The sequence below is a fragment of the Oculina patagonica genome, chromosome 3 (genome assembly GCF_052425735.1).
Source record: "Oculina patagonica isolate OP01 chromosome 3, crgOcupat, whole genome shotgun sequence".
NCBI classification, from domain to species: domain Eukaryota; kingdom Metazoa; phylum Cnidaria; class Anthozoa; order Scleractinia; family Oculinidae; genus Oculina; species Oculina patagonica.
Genome location: NC_135760.1, coordinates 8,102,690 through 8,126,747, shown reverse-complemented (window position 1 = coordinate 8,126,747; position 24,058 = coordinate 8,102,690). Strand labels below are relative to the sequence as shown.

The following is a 24,058-nucleotide window of genomic DNA, read 5'->3' as shown; positions in this document are numbered from 1 at the left end:
CGACAAGCAAGTAGTTCAATTAGCGTGACTGAGTTTTGTATATATTGGGTAGAAAAGTCCATTTCTTTTGTTATCAATAGCGGTCTATAAACCCCATGATTAAGGAAACACTAGATTGAAAGCAAGACTAGCACGACAAGTATCGGAGAAAAGTAGCACGACAAGCTAAGCACACTAAAAACCGTTTTCGAAGGGGAAAACAGGTTTTTGGTACAGTGTTTGAAAAGAAAATCGACAAGTTTTGTTTTGCGAAATTGAAACTTCTTAGGAAACCAGTGGAAATTAACATTGGCTATAACATCTTTGTGAAAATTGTTCTTAATTTGTCCCCAGCATTGACTTCTACCGGTAAGCAAGTATAACAAGTCATCATTATAAGCCATGTTCCGTGATCGTATTCTGGTCCACTTGATACAAAGGATCCGGGAAAATAACATGGAGCCTCCCGCTTAGTCATTGAGCGCCAGTTACACGGTCCTTAGGCAGTTAATTACCTAACAATTAAACCATAGAGTCCGTGTTCTCAGTACCAGTGGCGAATATTCAAAGAAGCGTAGCTGAGTTGACTATCGCTCGTAGAAAATGAGAGAGAATAGTCTACATCTTTCAATGTATATTCTTAGTTTTCTTGTTCTATTACATGAAGAGAATAAATAAATTTACCTTTACCTTTTACATGTCGATTTCAAGGTCTGGATATGCACGCCTAAGTGTCGTAGTGTGGGCGAAATTAGTCAGTGATACCATGCACAGCCAATCACAATCATGGATTTGCAATATAGCACGGCCTTTTAAAAACTGCGGTTATCATTTCATCTGAAACATGCTTAAATGCCATAAATCAAGACATGATACTTATTTTTGTTGTAATCGATTATTAGGGAATTTTTTAACCACTAAAGGAGGAAGACGTTTCAAGTGATTTCACAGTAGAAGAAATAATTTAAGCTGAATGTCATAAACTCGTGACAAAGCAAAAAAGTTTGCTCGTTTGTTGTTTATATCATTGCAATAGGTTTAATGTTTTCGCATCCGTTCTCTTTTTGTTAAGAAAATTGCAAAGCTGTAGACCAATACATAGTCTCGAAATATCGTATCAGTTAGTAATACTGAAATATATCAGTTTGTTTAAAAGCAACAAAGACAATTAAGCTTATTTCGTCATTAAACAAACAAAAACACAAATATTGCTTTTGGCAGGCTTCCGCTACCTGCGTGTGTGCGCCTGAAAATAGTACAGGAGCAGAAATAAATTCCGATATCAGCTTTAAAGTCAAACTGCTTTTGTTTGAGAGGTAGTTAGACTTTGCCCACCGACTCGGGGATGGCACGAAACGGTGTGTATAAAAGCAAGAACGCTCTGCTCATTTCGCTACAGCAAGCAAGGCTTCCACTGAAGAGATTCTTCAAGGAATAGGTTTGTTCTGTACTGGATTCTCGACTCAAATCTACAGCTTTATTAAGGTACGTATTGGATTATTTTAAATTGCTTGTGCGTTATAGATTGAGTTTTGTTGTAGAAGTTTGTTTGTTTGTTTTTCTGTTTTAAGAGTTTAGTGATCTTAACTTCTAAAGGAGGACAAGTATTTGTCACGTTCTGTTTCAAATTTTTTGTCCACCGTTAAAATTATTTTGTCTCAAAATTAGCTGTAACTAAACTTATTTGAAAAAAATGATTTAGGACCCCTGCCTGGCCTGCTTTAGTCCTGTAAGCCGAGCGAGTGACAATTTCGACTTTTTTGCCTTGTAAAGGTGACATGTATGTTCCATTTAAAAGAAAACTAAGCTATTTCACTGAGTTCGCGACTGGAGTTTCGGATGTAATGTTTTGCCAGTTGTAGATTTTTTTTATTACATTTCTTGCACGAAAAATATGAATACTTATGGGACACTGTAGTTCTGTTTCTGCATTATTTTTGATAAGCAGAAGACAAATCTAAACTGACAATAATTGGTAGCCATTTCGATGAACAGTGAATATTCGAAAAGTATCGGGCGCGCCAAGGCTCGTCAGAAAGTGCATCAAAAATAGTGGGACGATAATTGTTGTATACAGTATACCGTTCCTGTTATCCCATGATGTATGTTAAAAGAACTAACTCCCCAATTATAGTAAGCTAGTCGTACTGACTTTTGCTGTCACTGGCTCAACAGGTGTAAAGTGAGAGGCAATCTTAAGGAAAAATGCAGGCAACAAGGTAAGTTGAGATTTAGAAGAAATGCACCCTTTTACCAGGTTGATCCATATGGCTAATCGTTAAAGAAGCTACGTCACGGGAATTTCGTAGATTTTGGTCAAAACTGTTCTGAAATTAGTGGTAGGCAACTTAACCCATGAAAACATTATCTTTGAACAGCTAAAGGAAGATATAACCCTAGTTTGCGGATAGAAACCAAACTACGGCTATAAATATCGATATTTTTGGAAACGCGTATACAACTTGAAAATTTAGCATAATTTTTAAGGGTATCCACCCCAGACGTTCGTTGGTCCGGCTCTTTCATGTTTAAATGGACCATTATTGTTGGTTTCCTGCATCACGCAATAAAATCGATTTTTGACGCGCATCAACCCCGTTTAGCTATTTTAGTTTTTCCATTTCATTCACAGCAGCGTTGTTGGTCCGTGCTCAAAACAATTGTTAATATGACCATTGTTTAGGTGCTCAACGAATGTAATCTTTGGATGTTCAAAACTCTGCTCAAATTCCTGACAAAGCCCCTTTAAAAACAAAGCTGCTGGAACATTATCGAGTCGAATAAGACATGTATAAGGATTAATTAGTTTCTCCAATTGCAACTCTTTCCAGCATTTTCTTTAATCACTGCATGTCAATACGTGGGCACAATATCCCCTATGTTGATGGTTTTCTCTATTCCCAATACCTATCTCATCCGATAATAGAATGATATTGTTTTGAGAAATTAGATTTTGGTCAAGCGTTCACAAACTTTCCCTGAAGTGACAACATATTCAGTTTGCGAAATTAAACTAAGGTGGATAACTTCCACACAAGAACTACTAGGAATTATCAAGAACAATTGTGAGTTTTCAATTGTTTCTCTAAAACCCTCAGTATATTTAACAATTAACAACAATTATCTTAAGATTTTTAATAACAAGTAAACAAACAAAATCCTTTATAAATCAGTAATATACTGTCCACGATTGCTCTTCCCGCAGTGATAATAAATGATATTGACTCCAAGCCTCCTTTTCTTTGTGTTGTTTAGCTTCCTTCTAGGAGTTCTACTTATCCTCGGTGCGTATGAAGTGTGCCAAGCGACTTTGTCTCTTGATGCTGCCCAGCTTAACCTGGCTACGCTCAACCAGCCATTCTGCGACCCGATCAACGTGACCTTATCATGTCTCAAGCTCGAGTTTCGCACGTTCGACGGCACGTGCAACAACCTCTGCAACACATCGCGTGGTTCAACCGGTCAAGAGTTGCAACGTTTCCCAGGCTTAAGCACTCCTACTGCGTATACTCAGCCGGGCTTCCAACCACGGATTAACTCAGTCATATCAGGCAAGCTTCTCCCCAATTGCAGGACCGTCAGCACAATTGTGTTTAATAGCACAAATGATAATGTCAACAATACCACACCAGATTTTACCCACATAACAATGACCTGGGGGCAGTTTTTGGACCATGATCTTACCTTAACTGCTTTTGTCCAAAACGTCGACTGTGGAGTGAACAATGAACCATGTCCTATTCGTGAAGGATGTACTGGAATCGATATACTGCCGGGTGAAGAGCTCAGTAATAATCAGAGTGCACAGTGCATTCCACTCCGGAGGTCGTTTCAGACTGAAAATGGAGAACAGGTCAGTTGGGTCAATTTTCGATTTTCTTTTTAACCTTCCTAACTAGGAGAGCCAGTGCGGTTTGGAATTAGTAGGAAATGACAGTAAGAAAAATAGTAAAATGAAGATTAAAAATTTGAATTCTAGACTAACAATAAAGTAGATGCTATGCTTTTGTTTGGACGTAGCCTCTTTTGACGGAATCCGCCAGGACTATGAGTATTTATTGCACAAAATTATGTACCAAAATTATTCACATCTTATTGGTCCAACTAAAATAAATATTACTCGATTTCCTGATGGATTCCGTCTTAACAAATTTGACTACATTGTGCATTTCTATGGCAGATAAATGAAGTAACTACCTATCTCGACGGTTCACAAGTATACGGATCAGACGACGTCCTAGCGGAGCAGCTTCGTGATCAAAACGACCGCAAACTATTGGACACTCGTCCATTCAAACAGGCCACAGGCTGCCCAATTCTACCGGCCGCAGAGGAGGAAGCCTTCTGCAGATCTGCTAACCCAAAGGAAGACCCTTGCTTTTTAGCTGGCGACGTTCGAGTTAACGAAAATCAAGGTAAGAAAATGGACATAGTTGCTCGAATTCTATTTTAACAAAACACCATCCTTGGCCTGCTCTGAGATTTATAAAAGTCACTTTAAGTAGCCTATTGTTTCCTTAGGTCACCATGCTTTTTCTGCCAATTTTGCCAGTAAATCAGCTTCAATTGCCTAATGTCGCCCTGTGTTGCGCCGGAAGCTTTAATTCAGTCAAGTTTTTTCCACGGAGCCCTTGTTCAAAGAAACATTGAAGTTCCAAACGTTCAAACACTCAAACATAGGAAACGATTTATTGATCCGTCCATCCATCGATCGATCGATCGATGGATTGATTAATTGATTGATTGATTCATTCATTCATTCATTCATTCATTCATTCATTCATTCATTCATTCATTCATTCATTCATTCATTTAAATGTTACCAGTATTCAACCCTTAACCGTATTTGTCTTTTGATTGACAGCATTAATGGCGATGCACACTCTATGGGTCAGCGAGCACAATCGCATTGCCAAATACCTGCACGAGATAAATCCATTTTGGGATGATGAGAGAGTGTTCCAAACGGCGCGAAAAATTGTTGCTGCCGAGTTACAGCACATCACTTACAAAGAGTGGCTTGCAGTTCTTTTCGATCAAAATGTGGTAAGAAATGCGTACTTTGAATCACAAAATCATAATACCAGGCTTTAAAGGGGCTATGTCACACAAGTTTAGGCAATATCGGCACTGACCAACTGTTCATAGAATTAACTTAAATATCACAATAACGGCGTAAAACTGTAGGCGAAATCAAACAAAACAAAGAAAGGCCAAAAGGGGGCCAGTTTAGATGGGCAAGATTCGTTAAAATCAACATGAGGGGTATCAAATGGTCTTTGCGAGCATGCGAGCACGCGTTTTTCTTGCGAGCACGAGCAGACAAAAGCCTCGAGCAACGGCACTTTTCACCTACCTCTCTAACCGAGCATGCGACCTGTGCGAGCACGAGCGGCACCCACTGATTTTGCGAGCATTGCGGCCTGCGACATTTTGGGGACCATTCTGACTTCTAACATGCATCGCTACGCACAAACTACGCCAAAAAACCTCACTTCTTGATTACCAAACTACCAAAATGGCAAAGAGAATTCCAACTTGCCTTTTGGGAGCTTGCAATGAGAAGAGCAAAAGAGCAAAACGCGCGTTTGTTTAAAAAGAACATCCGACTAGGTTACCTAAATGGTTAGTGTGTCAGACTCCGAATCGAGAAGTCTGAGTTTAAACACCGTTTGGCATCTTTGTGCCGCGGTCTTACGGTTGAGACGCTTTACTCTCAAAGTGCATCTCTCCACCATGAAATAATTAGTATTGACAAATTTTAACAATATCCTGACAAAATGATGGGCACCGTTGGTTTCAAACTGCGATAGACTCTATGGACTACCGACCAAGGAATACAAAGTAGACCCTTAGAATTTGTTCTTTTTTTGTTATACAAAGCAGGAATACAAAGCAGAGCCTTTCCATTTTACAAATTTGTTCTTTTTTGTTTGCCTAGACTTGCTACAAGTCAACTCTAGTCTTGAGCATTGATTGATTGATTGATTGATTGATTGATTGATTGATTGATTGATTGATTGATCGATTGATTGACTGATTGGTTGATTGATTGATTGGCGCATATCTTCTGTTTTCAGAGGGCTAACGCAGGCATTGAGTTGGAGCCGGATGGTCAGTTCTTCGAAGGTTACGATCCAGCCGTAAACCCTGAAATGTTCAATTCCTTCTCTACAGCTGCACTAAGAATGGGTCACACTCTCATCAGGAATTTCTTCAGACTGTTCTCTTTCCAGGAGCGTAGGGGTGGCAGGCCGCGGTTCGTCTTTAACGGCTTCATTCCTACCAGGGAGTTTTTCAACGCAGGTCTCTTATTTTTGGGACGAAAGGTCAATTTTATTTCAAACATCTTACTGGGCCTGGTTCTTGAAGACGCCCAGCTGCCAGATGCGTAAGTAATTAATTAATTTGAAAACTCATCATTATATAAGTCAAAGACACTTTCCTTGTCTATCTCTCATCAAAAACACGCCAGTAACTAAAGGTCTATAAAGAAATTTACTGTCGAATCTGGAATAAGTAAGTCAAGAATGCAAATTCCACCTTTCGCTGCGGTTGACTTATTGTTCAATTTAATCCCAGAAAAATGTCCTCGTGCTTAGTTTTGTAAATAGCACTAGAAATCATGTTCAATTACGGATACCTTTCGTCCTCGGCACTTTCTTGTGACTCTCCAACTAGTTGCAGTGCCATAACCACTGACATTTTTTTGCTTATTTTTGCAGGAACTTTGTATCTGCCGTGCGTGAAAGACTCATCTTTGAAGGGGAGACCATTGATGGCATAGTCGGTGATCTTCCAGCAATAAACTGCCAGCGTGGTCGGGATCATGGCCTACCAGGCTACACCCAGTTCCTAGCAGCGTGTGGAGGGGGTTCACCTACATTGTTTCCTCAACTTCGTCGATTTATAAGCGAAGTACAGGTCGACCGGCTGAAAAACGTTTACGCTGCCGTGAGAGACATCGATTTGTGGTCAGGCGGCATAAGTGAGTTCCCTGCCCCTGGAAGCGCGCTGGGGTTCACCTTCACCTGCATCATAACCAAGCAGTTCTATAAGCTACGAAAAGGCGATCGGTTCTGGTATGAGAGAAACGACCCTCACGCAGCGTTCACTCTCCCTCAACTGACCGAGATACGAAAGAGCACACTGTCACGAGTGCTGTGTGACAACACAGATGGCGTGTACTTCATTCAGAGGAATGCCTTTAGGCCCATAGCCAATCGCGGCGACCTGGTGGACTGCGACTTTCTGCCTCGTGTCAACTTGGAAGTCTTTAAAGATGAAGAGGGTAGGCGATTTTTCCCCAGTTTAATTTTGTTGTTATTTGTGTCAGAAATAATGCAGTGACGATCAAAAGGACAGCTCGCGAGGGGGCTCTCTTAGAAAAATGACGGGCTTCTGGTGCCTTTTGGGGGTGTATCAAAATTTTCGACGAGCACCCACATTTTCTCAGGGAATCCCCCCGGGAGTACAATCAAACCTTGTTGATCACACATTTTCTCAGGGAATCCCCCCGCCCCGGCCCCTGGAAGTACAATCAAACCTCGTTGACACAGATAGAGTATACTGATCACAGGAATTGTCGGTATTAACGGTGTGTCCGTTGTACGAGCTAGGGACCAAAGCCACTCTCTATAGAGCGTTCCGTATAGAAGCGGGCCTCAACCGTTGTTGAATTGCTGGATTAAGCTCTCAGACCCAATAAGATAGGTCACTAAGCATTTTCATGCTGTGCTAGAATTCTACAGCCATTATACAACCATACCTCCATGACTTTATAAAAGTTATGAAACACGCGAGATCATGAGTCTTCTTTCTCTCCCTCTTTCTTTAGGAGCACCAGCCGCCGAAGAAGAAGGGGGTCTTGGTGGGGAACCATCGGCTGTCGGTGCTTGAAGATTGTTGTCGTTGATGCATGTGTTACTGACGAGAACGGAACATGTAACATAAGCTTGAACCAATTTTTGTTCTTTTATTTCCATAAATTGTGTAACTTTGTAGTTTAAAAAAAAATACTGAAAGGCAACGTAAGGACTATTTGCTAGGAAGTTGTTCTTCAAAAGCAACATAACATTATTTTTTATTCTCGAATGAGTTACTACCTTGCCACAATTGTTGTTTCAGTAAAACCAAAATGCAACTGCAACAATCCAAATACGTTCTAACACTTACGCAGACTTCATTCGTGGCTTCAATAGATATATTTCATTCATTAGTAAGAGTTTGTGACTTCATCCAGCTATGTGTTTTTGAATTACAATTTTCAGGTCGTGTAATTAGGTTTAGGAACTGTAATTGCATTCGTAAACCTTAAACAAAAATTGATTAGACTGCAGATAATCTAGCAAGTGATGTGGTGCAAGTTACTGAGGAAGAAGTTCAATGGTTTGTTCGATTGAATTGTTAGTTCTAGTAGTGACTTAAACGGCTTGTAACTTTTATATTATTGAAATAAACTTACAGTTAATTGCACACGGAGAACTTCTTTATACCTTCAAACAAGTTACTTGTTTGTTAACCGCAACCCATTTCAGGTCCTTCACTTTCCACTTTTGATGCAAAATACCAAAATTTGGAAAAAACGCGGTATACTTAATACCCAAAGAAGGCCCAATTTTAACGTAAAAATACTGTATACCCAATTTAAAACCCCCTGTATACCGTATACCTAAAAACGAACTGAAAGCAGCAGTTCCGTAACTTCTTTTTCCCATATTTGCTGCATAAAACAAATCACGGAAGCCAGTTAAAGGGCCTGTGTCACGGCTGAGTTAAGAAATACTTGCCATAAAACTTAATGTTTGCAAAGAGATTAATTCTATGGATCTTAATGGTCAAACCATAGCTTCATGTTTATTGCAACCAAATGTGTCTCCCGGACGTTATAATTTAAAGTTTCAAGCAAACGACACTAACTTTGAAAACTGTTGAGCCCAACATTATTTCGAAAAACCCATATCGCAACCCGGGGGGGGGGGGGGGTACTCAACAAAGTTTTGTACGGGGAGGCTCCGCCCCGAGCTCCTACCCCTTACCCTTTTATATACCATTTTGCCAGAAATTGTACCCCTTTCGTATACCTTTTCATGAAAAAAGGTACCCCTTTCATATACCTGAAAGTCATGGCATAGACTTAAAACACAACGTTTTCTTTTCATTTGCAATAGCGCTTCATAAACTGAAATTATACAGCCATAAATTGCATCTGCTCGAAATATTTTTATTAAAAGGCCCTTTCAAAAACCTAAATTACTGATTTCCATACCTTTCGTATACCTAAACTTGTGAAATCCCTACCCTTTCATATACCTGAAGCCTGAAAAAGGTACCCCTTTCGGGCGGAGCCTCCCCGTATAGGCCATTATAGGGAGTACCCCCCCGGGTATCGCAATCGATTCAATCTTCTTCACTTTTGGCCATCCGTACCTCCTTCTGTATTAATTTTTGCTGTGTTATTGAAATGTTCCTTTACTGTTTTAAGTGGTTATTTTTATATTTCACCGAATTTGTGTAAATTTGGATAAAAAAAATTATTCCAAGGCGATTGTTGAAGACCATTTAGATTATTCGTTTTATATTTTCGGTTGATTTTCTGTAACAAGTATATTTATTAGGGGGGGGGGGGGGGGGGGGGGGGGGGGGGGGGGGGGGGGGGGCCCCCCCCCCCCCTCTAAAAAACCTTATGAAATATTTATCATTATGCTACTTCGAACTTTTTCAATCTCTCCCCAAGATATTTATGGACTTGGAAAAACACTCTCAAATTCAGATGGATGAAATGGTTAACAACGCTATCACAGTTCCATAACTTTAAGAACATGTCGCGTTCAACATGTGCATAATGGACATTTATTATTTTAACAGGGCCTACATTGATAGCAGTTGTGTGACTGACGTGGTTTCCCTGTGTAAATATTTTTTATTATTATTATTAAAAGGATAAATGTTGAAAAACGCGCTCGCAAATTCACAATCTGACTGCAGGGCGAGCATATTTTGCACAAGGGAGCCTCCATCGAGTTTTTTTTAGAGTTTGGAGGGAAACGGACCCACCCCATTTCACTTGATTTTCAGAATTCAAGCGTACGCCCAACAAAAACGTCTGCACTTCAGGCTACATCTGATCAGTTGGTTAAAAAACGCGCAGTCTGTACATTACGCTCAGCCCGAGAGAACGCTAGCGAGCACAGTATATCATTCATGCATCGTTGCCGACAAAATAAGACGAAACTGTCAGTAAATTTATCAGCAATTGGGCTACCTCAATAAGTTGTGTTTCCATTATTTCAGGTTTCTAAACCAACTGCACATATTTTTTTTTCACTGTTAGGTTATAGATAGGGCTTTTCACAAGTTCCTCGGCAAAATTTTTGGCAACTTTTCATATTTCGAGCAACTTTTTCCCTCCGAAGAAGGGTTGTACGAAGGCCATACGAACATTTCCGAAGATTAACGAAGTTTGCCGAAGCTTTTTGAGAAGCATCCCAAGACGTTTCGACTTTTGACTCAGCAAACATGACGTCATCGATATTTACACGATTTTTCTCAGTAAAAGAAATGCTTGTAATTCAACAAATGTTTGCTTTTAAAAGTTAATTTGGATACTTCTGTTGCAGTGAAATTGCATGAAACTGCTTAGAAATCTTACCTTCAAGGAAAATTATCATATATTTGAAAACATGACGTCATCGATATTTACACGATTTTTCTCAGTGAAAGGAATGCTTGTAATTCAACAATTTTTTGCTTAATTATATACTAGTTATGCAACGCTTTCGAGTGGTATACTATGGAATATCCCACGAGTCACTTGTATTTTCTCGGTATACACACGAGCCTTTAGGCGAGTGTGTATACGAAGAAAATACAAGTGACAAGTGGGATATTCCATAGTATACCACGAGAAAGTGTTGTGTAACTATTTTATACCATGCCATAGAAAATACGCTCATTAAATTTCATCGAGAATAAGATCGCAGCGCACGATGGGAAGGTTGGGTTGAATACCGTCGAATATACAACGGCTTTCCTGTATTCTGATTGGCTGTATTTTCTATGGCATGGTATAAAAAATGTTATTTAGATACTTCTGTTGCAGTGAAATTGCACGAAACTGCTTAGAAATCTTACCTTCAAAGGAAAATTAGCATATATTTGAAAACATTTTCTTGATAAAAAGCGGCGTTTTGGATTTCTTTGGGAAACTTTCGAGCAACTTTTTTAATCGAAAGCAACCTTTTTGGATTTTTGGAGCAACTTTCGAGCACCTTTTTCAATAATTTCGAAAAAACTTGTGGAAAGCCCTAGCTATGGTAACACGCGTCCATGCATGAATTAACGATAAGTTATTCAGAAGAGCTTATTAGCAGCTGTGGAAACAAGGGCCACTAATGTTTCTTTATCTAGTTCTTTCGAAACGCTGTATAAATAAGAAAATATCTTTTCATTTCTTATTTCATAAATTGCGATCTCGACCCGCTCAGAGTCTCGATAAATCCTGCCTTAGTGCAAACTAAAACAAAACGCAATAGCTGTGAATTTAAGTGTCGGTTTATGATATTGAAAAATGTATCGCCAATGAGATTATTTGCCTGAAATGTGCTGCCTAGCTACAAAGTAAAGTTACCGGCAAATTCTGGACCAATTCACAAGTCTTATTAACTTTATTTATAACTGTATGAGACGGATTTCTACGTAGAAAAGTGGCCAGAGTAACCAATCTTTCTTTGGCAGCGTAATAGCTCACTTCAAATAACAAAATGTCCAGAAAATAGACCCAAAAATGAACCTTTAGTTGTAATTGTTCACCGAATTGTTCATCGATTCTACTGATACAATCGATGACTGGAGGCCTTGTTAAGCTCTGGACTAATAGGGAGCTGGCATCAGCGAGGTACTAATCATTAATTAAGCTTAATTTTGAGGACATCAAAAAGATACCGTTACAAAGTGCGAATTGATTGTTGTAAAAACTGTTTCCTTAGTAAAATATAACGAAGCAGCGGCTTAATTTCTGTATACTTTCTTCGATTCAATCAGTCTTTGTTAAGGGAAGAGATTTGAGAGACGATTTTATGATATCTACAGAAATTAAACCAATAACTGTCTTCACATATTACTGAAAAAAAACTTCGACAGAAGTCAATAAGCAGATCAAAAACGTACAGGAAAGGTAAATTGCTCTTTTTCCCAAAGATGTATGTCGCGGTTTAAATTTTTCTTAAGTATAAAATTTTTCAAACCAGTTTAAAATTTATTTTTCATCATCTCAAATCCATTATCATATTAGCTGAAACAAAGGGCAATAAAAATCAAAATGGTTTTAAAAATTTTAAACCAAAGATAAATTTGAACCACAACATATATAACTATCTTGTTAGAGATTTAGTGTGTATGATTGCTTTATTTTTTTTTTTTTCGAGTCTTGCAGTAATATGGCGAGCCCGTATATATACACTCAGTGTCGAGCGTTATTTGTATTCCATTGAGCGTAGTGCTAGTTGGATAATGGTAACTAATTTTACATTGTTCTCCAGAAAAAATTTTCCTTTTATCTAGGAACGAATTTTTCATCTACTGGTGCAATTTCTTTAGGCAAGTCCGCTTAAAGTACATAGCCGAGTGGCTGTCCGTATGTTGTCTTTCAAGCAGTTAAAATGCCGCAGTTTACCAGTAAATATTTTGTTGATTTCTAACTATCTTCGCCATAATGCTAGTCATATAATTCTGTCACTTCGCTGACTACTTTAAGCAGCAGGAACTCCTTTTTATAAAGGCTCGTCCACTGAGCATTCTTAATTTGAAGATTTTTGTCCTTTTCCAAAACAGAGTTAGTGAAACCAGCTGTCCTGATAAGTCTTTTTGCCTTCCCTCCCTGTTGGCCACCCTTTTCTTGGTAGGCTGAAGCTGAAAACATACACCTCGACCTCGATTATTCCTGATATCACAAAACAACACATCCAAAAATTATAAAAAAAATTGTACGGTTTTTATTTATTTTACATAGTTGGTGTTTAGGTGGTGTAGAGATTTGCCCATGATGTTGCTGCTTTGGTGTTTGGTTACGGGGCTGCTACTGACGACTTCAACTTTGGAGAGCGTAAAGGGCGCAGGTGACATTTACATCAGTGACGAAGAGATCCTTGAAATGTTCTTGGAGGCCCAGGAAAAAATCTTATGTGAAGACGAAAAAATACGGTCAAGCAACTCCCATCATCCACAGATTAAAACAGAGTTAAAACCTGAACAACAACATGCACTTATCTTGGAAATGACCACAAGGAAGCTTGCCGAGCAGATGGGGTGAGAGTAGCAAGAGTGATTATCTGAAACCAGGCATTAACCTTACAGCTTATTTATACTGAAACGAAAGCAAAAAGAAACGAAAGAACGAAAGCTTAACGAACAAACCCGGGAGGTACTCCTTATACTAAACAATATCGGGAGGCTACGCCCGAAAGGGGCACCTTTTTTCAGGCTGTAGGTTTACCACTTGGAGTATGAAACAGGGTTGGAAACTGTCTTAAAAGACTTTTGAAAATATGTCAACAAAAAGAGATGCAGTAACCCTGATCTGTAGGTATGTAAATGGGGTACCATTTTCAATCAAGGGTTTACGAAAGGGTAAACTTTTCTGAAAACAAAAGAAATATAAAATAAAGGGTAAGGGTTTCGACCGCGTTGGAACCTCCTCGTACAATTTTTTTAGTCCCCTCCCCCCCCCCTACGCTCCCCCCCACCCCACGAAGGGAAAGAACTCAATTTCATACTTGACTGAAATTAAAAATTTTACATTAAATTTTCTATTATCATTTTATATTTTATCATCTTTTTATTCTAGTATGTAGTTAGGGGTTTTTTAATTTTATTGTATAACTTTGCTCATCTTTAATTCAGGGATGTAGGTCTACTTCAGCTTTTTTAGTTGCCCTTTTCAAATGGTTTTCCAAATAAAGTATGAATGTCATATAGAGATATACCAAAATAATAAGAAATGCAAGTGTTTTGGCCAGAATGTACATATATAACACAATGTTGCCCATAGCTAAGTTTACAGTTTTCGTTAATGATATAAAGTGCAATACCTACATACCATCATTATAATTATAACAGTCTCAAGACAAAGCAAGAGCAAGAACAACTAAAAGGCATCGGCAGTGAGATAATACGACAATTGACACCCAAAGACAAAGATGCCCCGCAGTGCGACAGTAAAAAACGCTATCTTAATATAGATGGCACGTGTAACAACCTCAAGAACCCAGTCCTCGGCTCAGCCAACACTGCCTTTATTCGTTTACCTGGAGCTGAAGCGGATTACGCTGACGGCATATCCAAGCCCCGACAGGCTCAAGACGGAGGCGACCTGCCAAACGCCCGCCAAGTCAGCTTCAATCTGTTCACAAACGAGGACAGGCCTTCCGCGATAATGAGTCACATGGCTATGACATGGGGTGAGTTGCTTCTGTTGCACATCAATTGTAGAAATTTAGGCACTATAGGAAAACTTCAGTGCTGCGCGGCTCTTAGTCTGAAATGTCAGGACGAGAAGACGGCTGACATTTCAGATTACGCGACTCTAAGAAATTTTACCGAGCTTATCATCGACGTTTGGGGAAAAAGACGTCGCTGTGTCATTTTGTTATAACTCGTGAGTATAAAACTGAATAACGTTTTTTGGCAAGGTCGATGTAACATCGGCAGATTTCTGTTTCGCAATGACAAAAGTCTCTGTTTCTCTCTCACGAGTAGAAAGGTCCTTGCCATTAGCAGTATCAATTTTCTAGACCTCGTGTCAAAAGGAAATAATTACAGTGCCAATAACAGGCGGATAGCGCTGTCAAATTCACAGTTCTCCAAAAACATCGACGTGTAGTATATTTATCAACTGCCGAGGGAGAAGTATTAGTTTCTGCCCGCAAGTCAGATTGTACATCTTGGTAGGAAAAGGAAAATTTGGAGGAAAATGATGATGATGATGATGATGATGATGATGATGATGATGATGATGATGATGATGATGATGATGAGAGGGAGAAGGAGAAGGAGGAGCAGGAGGATGCATGCGATGTAATTTTAATCCATTGTATATCTTTTGCCACCACAGGTCAGTACGTGGACCATGATATCACACTTGCCGCTCACCAGGGCATTAGCTGTCAAGGTGCCTGCAACGATCTAACAAGAGAATGCTTCGGTATTTCAATCCCAGCTGACGATCCGCACTTTCCCAAAGTCGGCGTTAAATGCATTGCCTTAAAAAGGGACGCTCCCGCGGCTTCCGCAATGCTGGCTACACCACGCGAGCACACCAACGTCTTAACTGCATTTATAGACGCCTCTCTGATATATGGGGTGGACAGGAAAAGCCTTGATGAGCTGAGGGACACTGTTAAAGGACAAGGACGCTTAAAGGAGATTCCCCATCCTAGTAGTTCGGTACTCCATGGACTACTTCCAACAACAACGGCGGGGTTTTGCCGTACCAAGGATCCAGTCAGGCAGCCATGTTTCAAGGCAGGAGATAAAAGGGCTAACGTGAACCCAGGTAATGATTTCTTTCGGTGATATTCTTCATATATCCTTCCCTTTTAATCTACGGATGGCCAAAAGTGAAGATTGAAACGGATTGTGAAATGGGTTTTTGAAATACTGTTAGGCTGAATAGTTTTCAAAATTTTTTTTCGTTTGCTTGTAACTTTAAATTATAACGCCCGAGAGACAGATTTGGTTGAAATGAAGCTATGGTTTCGTCGTTTAGCTCCATAGAAGAAAATTCTTTGCAAACAACAACCTTTATAGCGAGTATTTGGCAAAACGTCAAAAAATAAACAGTCCCTTTAAAATACTCATTGACAGTGTGTCAATCTGATTTTAGTTTGCGTTACATACGTTTTTCTCTTGAACCTTAATTCTATCACTTTCACTCTTGCATTTTTACTCCAAGGGAACACGATGATTTTCTCTAGACATTTTATATTGTTCACCTACAGAGCGGTAACTAGCAAGAGGGAAGACGAGGCACTTGCGCGCCTCGTCTAGATTTTACCTCAAAATTGAAAACAAAATACGTTTAGTTGGTAAAATAACTCCCAGTTGAACAAGATTGATTTTTCACAAGACATAGCTTATGACCAATGTTGTAGAACGCGTTTTCTGGACTTTTCTGGGGGGGGGATGGGAAGGCCTCCAGACCCCCTGTTGCAAGATTTTGCCTTGTGAACTAAAACTCTGGCTACGGCTCTGACTTACTTGCAATCTTGTATTTTTTCCTCCAAAGGATTAACGGCGATTCATGTAATGGCAGTTCGAGAACACAACCGCATTGCCCAAGAACTCGGAGCAATCAATTAAGAATGGGACGAAGAAAAAATCTTCCAAGAGGCGAGGAAAATTGTGGCAGCCCAACATCAACACATCACATACAATGAATATCTGCCGGAAATTTTGGATCAAAGTTACGTGAGTAATTATTGTATATGTTGTGGTTTAAATTTATCTTTGGTTTAATTTTTTTCAAGCCAGTTTGACTTTTTATTTCCCTTTGTTTCAGACTGTGATGATGAATATGAGACAATAAAAAATAAAATTCAAATTGGTTTGATAAAATAAAACTAAAGGCATGCATAGTTAGATAAAGACGGTGACAAGAACTAGCCGAAACGCCTCTGGGTTGGGGAATGTTTTCCCTGCTTGCAGAGTCTCCTTTTCCGTTATTTTGAGACGGAAAGAAAAGGAGACGAAACTAACCGGTTTTTGAAACCGGTTGTCCCGACGCACTCTGTACGCATGCCTTTTCGAATTATTAGCTGATTGCTAACTGAGCCCACAGCATTCTCGTCCCCAGAGTCCACCATTCTTCTGGTCTGCGACAAGGTTCGAGACCTTGCGCAAGACCAGAAGGATCGTGCTGGGGACGAGAATGAGCTCACAGTGACAAAGCGCATGCTGTTTAATTTTACCGCAGACGACTATTGAGCCCATGTTATTGTTACATGTAACATACAACATATAATCACGTGCCAATTAGTTTGGTTACTTAGTAACGCTAACGCATGCTCAATATGTATCGTTACGAGTCAGAGCAGAGACTCCCTTTCTTTCCCTCTCAAAATAACGAAAAAGGAGACTCTGCTGGCAAGGAAGGGAATGTTAGGTTAGTGACAGAAAAAATATCAGTATGTTTTCTCCTAGATTGATCGTTACGGACTCAAACTAACGGATAAAGGATTCTACACTGGTTACAACAGCAGTGTCGACCCTTCAATATCCGGCAGTTTCTCCGCCGCGGCCTTCAGATTTGGTCACAGTCAAATACGGGATCTAATGAGTCGATATGGTAAAAAGTACTCAAAGAAATACGCTCCCTACCCTACCAAGGAATTCTTTAACCCCGCGCCGATGTATGACGTGTCTCACGGAGGAATTGATGGTCTCATCCGGGGACTCGTAAAATACCATTCACAAAAGGTTGATGGGTGAGTTTCAAAAACGTCGAATTGCGAACAATAGCTAACAGTTAGCGTCGGCTAGGGGGGAGTGGTATACCAATATACCTAAAAAGCATGTGCCCAGTATATGCAAAATTTCCCCTCAAAATCACGCGAAATATCGAAATTTGGAAAAACACAGTATACTTTATACTGTGTTTTTATACCTATACCATATACCTAAAAACTATGGCTGACCCTGAACAGTGAGAATGACAAAAAAGAGTAAATTCGGTTTCTTTAGGTCTTCTTTGCTAAGCTCGACTATTCCTTTTTACTCTCGCTTTGACTTGTAATGCTCAGTTTCGTAAAAAGTTCCGGGCGGAGGAGTCACTTCCAAAAGGAGACTTTACGGGGGGGGCTCCGCCAGAAAAGGATACCTTTTTTAGGCCGGAGGTAGGTAAAAGGTAGGTATTTCATGCGTTCACTATAAAGAAGGGTAAGGAAAAACTGTCTTTTAGTTATTCTAAAAGGCCTTTCACAATATCTTAAACAGACCCACCGAACGGTTAATTCATCAAGGTATTTTTTCGGTTCGGCGCAAGTGCAAGCTATTACGTGGCACACTCAATTCCACTGTTTATTAACCAATCGGATGCGAGTAGATAACTCGTGCGTATGTCCAGAAGAATTCCTACGGGCCAACAAAAGTGAAAAAACTTTATTTTAGCTGGAGTTTTCTGTGTTTACCGCAATACATGCAATTGCTAATAAAGTGAGCAAGGTACTTAATTAGAGTCGGAACAAACCAAATAAATTTAACGCCTCTATTGCGACGTATTTACGAATTACCGCGAACTTATCAGACATATTTACCTTAAGGCTGGTTCTCATATGATCGCCCCGATCGTTTCTATTGCATCGATCGTTTGAACTACTGAGACGATCGTAGGCGATGGAAGCGAGTGGAAACGATCAGGGGGTTTTAAATGATCGTCCCGATCGCCTAGTATGAGCAAAGACCTACGAAATACAATCATTTTAGCCCTAGATCCAACACAGTAGCAGCCTTCAATAAAAGAGCAAAACTCGTGGCCTCTTTTTTTTTTGGGAAAAAAAAAAAAAAAAAAAAAAAGGCGCGCGGGGGCCCCCCCCCGGGAGAGCGGGGTTTTTTAACAAACCCCGCCGAAAAAAAAGAAGAGAAAAAAAAAAAAAAAAAAAAAACGACCAAAAAAATCACCTTTTTTTTTTTTCTCTTTCCCCCAAAAAAAAATTTCCAATTCCCAATACAAATTTTTTTTTTAAAAAAAAAAAAAAGGTCCGATTTTTTAGAGGAGGAACATAAAACCCAAAATTCCTACCAAAACACAATTTAAAACCCTCTATCTTTTAGGAGTTTTGCCAAAGCCGTTCAACAGGAGCTAATCCGGGGCCCTAATGACGTCAGTGATCTTGCCGCTATCAACATTCAACGCGGTCGCGAGCGCGGTTTGCCTGGATACAACACATTCCGCTTTTTATGTGGACTACAGAAAGCCACTTCTTTTGATCATTTCAAAACAGAAATTCCCTCAGCCGTTGTTGATAAAATAGCGGGCATCTACAAGCACCCAGATGACGTCGACCTGTTCGTTGGAGGGATCTTGGAAAGTCATGTGGGTGCGGGAGCCCTGGGACCTACATTTGGTTGTCTGATTGCCGAACAGTTCAAGCGCCTGCGCACTGGCGACCGGTTTTGGTACGAGAACGAAAGTGAGGTTGGATTCACTGAAGATCAGCTGAACGAGTTGAGGAAGGTCTCGCTGGCTCGTATGCTCTGTGACAACAGCGATGACATAAAGGAAATTCCAGAGAAGGTTTTGTCGGTGAAGTCTGTGCACGTGGCCTGTGAGAGTTTGCCGAGGATGAATCTAACTAAATGGAAAGTTGATAACTAATAAAACAAGCCCTGTCAAAAGTTGAAACAAATTAAATTAAAAAGATTAATGACTTTTTTTGTCTTGATAATTCGACGTCGTTCACAAGTGTGAAAAGCAAGGAAACACCCTAAGCTCTCTACATCCTTACAAGTCTTACCCGGTCAAGTAAAGCAGACTGAGTTGGCACATATTCTATGTTCTATTGCCTATGGTGTTTCCCGTTTGTCACTTCACAGTAGCATTCGGGCTTTTTATGTTTACCTACCCTCCCGTGCTTTTATTTCTTCACTTCGCGCATATAAGAACGTCACCACAAAAGTCGACGACCACATTAAACTCTACCTCCACACAAAAAACTCAACATGCACATGAAACTCGGCCTCCTTCAAGTTTTAACGTGGAATAGTACAACCATAAAACTCGACGTCCACACAAAACTCAACCGCCAACAAATTAAACGACCTTACAAAACTTGTCGTCTACACTGACGAAAAACGTCCACACGTACAAAAACTCGACTGTAGTCAGTGCAAATCTCCTACGTCCACACAAATCTTCAACTCCACATAAATCTCAACGTCCACACTAAGCCGAAAATCCACACTGAAATCTTGCTTTTCTTTACTACTGTCTAGAGAAACCAGCTGGTGCTGGCTTATCACTTAGAATTCAGTATCAACTTTTTTACTGTCGAATCGGATCTTGGTGTGTGCCTGAGTATAGTTACACTGTATTACACATGGGTGGAGCAATTTTCAGGTCATCCAGCATTATTAAACCCCGAACGAACTCTCTCTATTTTAATTTCCTCGGCGAAAAAACCCAAACAAGCAAACGAATTGGAAAAATGGCTGCTTGAAATCTTGTCGGCTTCCCTAGCCCTCGCCCCAATTTTCGCGCGCCTTTTTTTCCCACGCGCATTTTTAGCTTTACGCTCGAACACGCGGCAAAATAGGGACAGCTCTCAGCTTTACTGACTCTGATAAATTATTGTTATAAAAAAGTCTCAAGTCCTCTTCACATGAATGCAGTAATGCTCTAACTCAGTCATAAACTTACTTTCGAGTAAATCATTCAAAACGAGTGAACAGAAGTATGGAAGCTATTAATTTCATGCATTTATTCAATCTTTTACCCAGGGCCAGTATCGTTGATGAATTTCCTTTATGTGTTGTCTTATTAAATAAATATATTGTTCTCAAGTCATGCCTTGTAAAGATAATTGTCCCACGCATTCGTCGCTGACGCCGTCAGTACTTTATTTACACTGCGATTAGCAGTTTCGTTTTAAGACACGAAGATGACTGTCAGTCATCGACAACGGTTTCACAAGATTACTTCACACTAAGCTGAACACTGACCAAAGGTTGTAAACATTCAGCCAGATGCCAGAGCAAGTTGTGACGATTTGGAGAAAACAAATAAATAAAAAAAAATATATATATAAAAACAAGTCACAGCTCCGATCCCTGTCAAACCTCGCTGAGCGACCACCTCTCGTAAGCTACGACCAATTCCCGAAAGCGACCATTTATCCAAAATGGCAAATTTTCCCAGTCAATCACTATAGCCCGGAACCTCTCTTGAAGGCGACCGCGACCACTTTAGGGCTAATGGTTCGAAATTTCCTATTGTTTTTAACATCTAAAAGCGACCACATGCAACCACTTCACTTGATCCAATAGCCCAATTTCGATATATTAAAATTCAGCCCAAAACAATAGACCTCAGGACGAGGCTCCGGAGACTAAACTATAGAGTTTGTGGGGTTTATTCCCCGGTGCCTCGTTGTGATGTCTATTGTTTTAGCCTGAATTTTAAAATATCGAAATTGGGCTATTGAAATACTACGAGCGCAGTGAGACGCTTTACATTTTCATATAACCGATGTTTGCGATAAACATAATGGTTCATCGCAACACCTCTAGCTATAGCATAGCAACTTGGAAACTGAAATTTCTGAACTTATAAATGCACTCTCTTACAGGTTAAGAGAGAGTAGCCTTAAGGTGAATTTAGACCTCAAAAGCGAATTTGACACGAATAAAAGAAGTTGGGGCTGATATTTTGCACAAATTAACCTCGCCAGTTATCGCCTCAGTCGGACTGAGGCGAAGGACGAGTCATTTTGTTCACTACAGGCATCGTGAGAAGCTTTACAAGCCTGAGTTATTGCGAAAAGGTTTTGGTTCTTGCATGAAAACATTTTCTTTTATACCGTATTTATTAATCGGGCGTGGCCGATTTATAGTTTCCCTTTGTCGTCCTGCATGTCTCCTTCGCCCGGGATAGCTTGGGGTTGCTACACCGCTCGGGTGACGATCCTTTTATTTTAGTTTTACAGGAAATCGTTGCAGGCACACTTGTCGACTTTTGGTTGTGTTCGGTTGTGTTTTTTTGCTTCGCGGACTGAGAGACCTTCGGGCTGGGCCCCCCGCTTTCTCTCCCTCCTCTCACTTTTTGCTCTTCCCGACACTCCTTTCCCATCTCCCCCTCCACTTTTTCCTTTCTTTTTTTCTCCCTTTTTACATCCTCCTCCTTTTTCTTTAGTTCCTCAACTTAAGTTTAACTTTTTTTTATTTTTTCTTCTTCTCAGCACAGATTTTTTCCCTCTGTGTGCGGCGGGTGGCAACTGCAAATACCAAACTCGCAAGAATTCATAAACAAAAATACACTTCACCACTATTCTTCTCTCTCTTGTGGGGGCTTTTGCTTCTATTTGGCCGTAACCAATTTTTTCATCACCTCCCTTCCTTCTTTCCTCCTCTTCTTCTTCTTGAGCCTTTTTTTCTATTCCTCACCGAGAACCCCCCGCGGCCCATACTTTTTTCCTTTTCACTACTCTATTATCGCGGGGCCTGCCCCTTTTTTTTTTTCGTTCGTCCAACCACGCGGCCCACCCTCTTCCTCCCTTTTTCCCCTCCCTCCCACCTCTCCCTCTCCATTTCATTTCCTTCTTCCCACTCCGTTCGCCCTTCCCTTTTCTTTTCGTCCCTCCTCCTCCATTCCTCTTCTGCCTTCCATTTTTCTCTCCCCCCCCCTTTCTCCCGCTCCCCCCTCTTTCTCCTCTCCTCTGGGTCTCCACTCACCCCTACATCCTTCTCTTTGGGGCTCCCGCGCTCTCCTTTTCTCGGCCCTCCACTTTCTCCTCTCCTCTTTTATCTTCCTCCTTCTTCGACTCTCTGCCTCAGCGACCCTCCCTCCTCTCTCTTCCTTCTCTTTTCTCAGCTCTTTTCCTTCCTCCCCTCTTCCTTCTACTCTCCTTTCAGAGTTTCCCCCTTCCCCCCTTCCTCCTCTCTCCTTTCTCCCTCTGCTCTTTCTTCCCCCTCCTTTCCTTCTGATTTTCCCCTCTTGCTTCTGTGACCCCTCCAACTCTCTCTGATTTTTTTCTTCCTTTTCAGAGAGGCTGAACTATCCAGCCCTTGCTTCCAGCTCTCCTCCCTCTCCCCTCGGGGCCGGCGTGGCCCGTCGTCCGGCTGGCACGTCTCTTGGGCGGGCCCCCCGGGGGTGGTTGCTTGGGGGGGGGGGTGGGGGGGCTGGGGGGGGTTGTTTCTGGGGGGGGTCGCTGCTCGGGTCGGCGTTTTCTTCCCTCCCTTCACCTGGGCCGGGGCCCCTTGGTCTCGCTCTGGTCTTCATTGTCTGATCTTGCTGGGTGTGGCTGGATTGCGTGCCTTTGGATGGTCGGTCCTTTAGTGGGGCCACTGTGTACAAATTTTTTCTAGCGTCTTTCTCGTTGCTTTTTAAGAGCTTTGTGGTCCATCTTTTATGACAAATTTTGGGACAAGCCTGTCAATGCGGCTGGTGATTAAGTTACTGGCACAATAACTTCCTCATTATTGCGGATAAATTTTAGATACGCGCAATTTGGCAGCGTTTGGTTTATCTTGAAAGTTATAGCGTCCAAATCGCGCGGGCCTCCCCCCCTCCCCCGGCCTGAATAGGTTTAGTAACTGTTTTCCTGATTGTACTGTCTCCCTGCCTTTCAAGTCAAAAAGATAGCTATAGCCCCGTTTTAACTTCTCGCTTCTCAAGCATCTTATTCGATTAAGCGCCCAACCTCGAATAAGTGCCCACCTCGAATAAGCGCCCACCCTGTAGGTAGATAAAGCTAATAAGCGCCCAGCCCCGAATAAGCGCCCACCCCCACCCCTCTAAAATAAGGGCACAAGAGGAATTTTGATTATTGTTGAAGTTGAGATTAAATTGACTAAGTACTATTAAGAGACTATCCCAAAGACCGAGTTTTTTTACTGAAACTTTCAATGAATATTTAATTTTAGCTTTCGTATACCTTTTACGTTTAGTTATTATAATTGTTGTTTTCTTGCAAAATAAACGTGCTACTTGCTTAAAATGGTGAAAATTTATTAATAAGCGCCCAGCCTCGAATAAGCGCCCACCTCAAATAAGCGCCCATCCTCAAGGTCCAAAAATTTAATTAGCGCCCAGGGCGCTAAATCGAATAAATACAATATCTGCTATTTATATACGAGTGAACATAACTGTTCATCGCAACATTGCTAACATTGCAAGTTGGGAACTGAAATTTATGAACTTTAATACAAGTACATGTTCTTGCAGGTTGAGAGAGTAACCTTTAGATGAATTTGACTTGATTAAAAGAAGTTGGGGCTGATATTCTACCCAAATTAACCTCGCCAGTTAATGGCCTTTGACAACTGAGGCGAAGGACTCGGACAAGTTTGCCATGGGTGAACAGTGTATATT

At 40.7% G+C, this 24,058-nt stretch overlaps 3 protein-coding genes across 3 annotated transcripts; all 3 read left to right on the top strand.

Moving 5' to 3' along the window:
• The first annotated feature begins 1,337 nt into the window (after positions 1-1,337).
• Positions 1,338-8,454, top strand: LOC144646356 (peroxidasin homolog). The gene is made up of 8 exons (XM_078505915.1): positions 1,338-1,464; positions 2,155-2,198; positions 3,235-3,832; positions 4,160-4,394; positions 4,844-5,025; positions 6,060-6,370; positions 6,705-7,270; positions 7,817-8,454. Exons 2-8 carry the CDS (start codon positions 2,185-2,187, stop codon positions 7,876-7,878), a joined length of 1,968 nt encoding a protein of 655 aa, XP_078362041.1. The 5' UTR covers positions 1,338-1,464; positions 2,155-2,184; the 3' UTR covers positions 7,879-8,454.
• Positions 8,455-12,473: 4,019 nt separating this feature from the next.
• On the top strand, positions 12,474-17,315 carry LOC144646357 (salivary peroxidase/catechol oxidase-like). Its single transcript, XM_078505916.1, has 6 exons — positions 12,474-12,591; positions 12,989-13,284; positions 14,095-14,435; positions 15,089-15,529; positions 16,262-16,443; positions 17,176-17,315. The coding sequence occupies exons 2-5, from the start codon at positions 13,019-13,021 to the stop codon at positions 16,333-16,335; spliced, it is 1,122 nt and encodes a 373-aa protein (XP_078362042.1). The 5' UTR covers positions 12,474-12,591; positions 12,989-13,018; the 3' UTR covers positions 16,336-16,443; positions 17,176-17,315.
• On the top strand, positions 16,963-19,366 carry LOC144646358 (peroxidase-like). Its single transcript, XM_078505917.1, has 2 exons — positions 16,963-17,459; positions 18,805-19,366. Exons 1-2 carry the CDS (start codon positions 17,308-17,310, stop codon positions 19,346-19,348), a joined length of 696 nt encoding a protein of 231 aa, XP_078362043.1. The 5' UTR covers positions 16,963-17,307; the 3' UTR covers positions 19,349-19,366.
• Positions 19,367-24,058: the final 4,692 nt, after the last annotated feature.

Coding starts and splice junctions, on each gene's coding strand:
- LOC144646356 (XM_078505915.1), top strand. Junction 5,026..6,059: donor TTCTTTTCGATCAAAATGTG/GTAAGAAATGCG, acceptor TTCTGTTTTCAG/AGGGCTAACGCAGGCATTGA. Junction 6,371..6,704: donor GACGCCCAGCTGCCAGATGC/GTAAGTAATTAA, acceptor TTATTTTTGCAG/GAACTTTGTATCTGCCGTGC.
- LOC144646357 (XM_078505916.1), top strand. CDS start 13,019: ATGATGTTGCTGCTTTGGTGTTTGGTTACGGGGCTGCTACTGACGACT. Junction 13,285..14,094: donor AAGCTTGCCGAGCAGATGGG/GTGAGAGTAGCA, acceptor TAATTATAACAG/TCTCAAGACAAAGCAAGAGC. Junction 15,530..16,261: donor AAGGGCTAACGTGAACCCAG/GTAATGATTTCT, acceptor TTTCCTCCAAAG/GATTAACGGCGATTCATGTA.
- LOC144646358 (XM_078505917.1), top strand. CDS start 17,308: ATGAGTCGATATGGTAAAAAGTACTCAAAGAAATACGCTCCCTACCCT. Junction 17,460..18,804: donor CATTCACAAAAGGTTGATGG/GTGAGTTTCAAA, acceptor TCTATCTTTTAG/GAGTTTTGCCAAAGCCGTTC.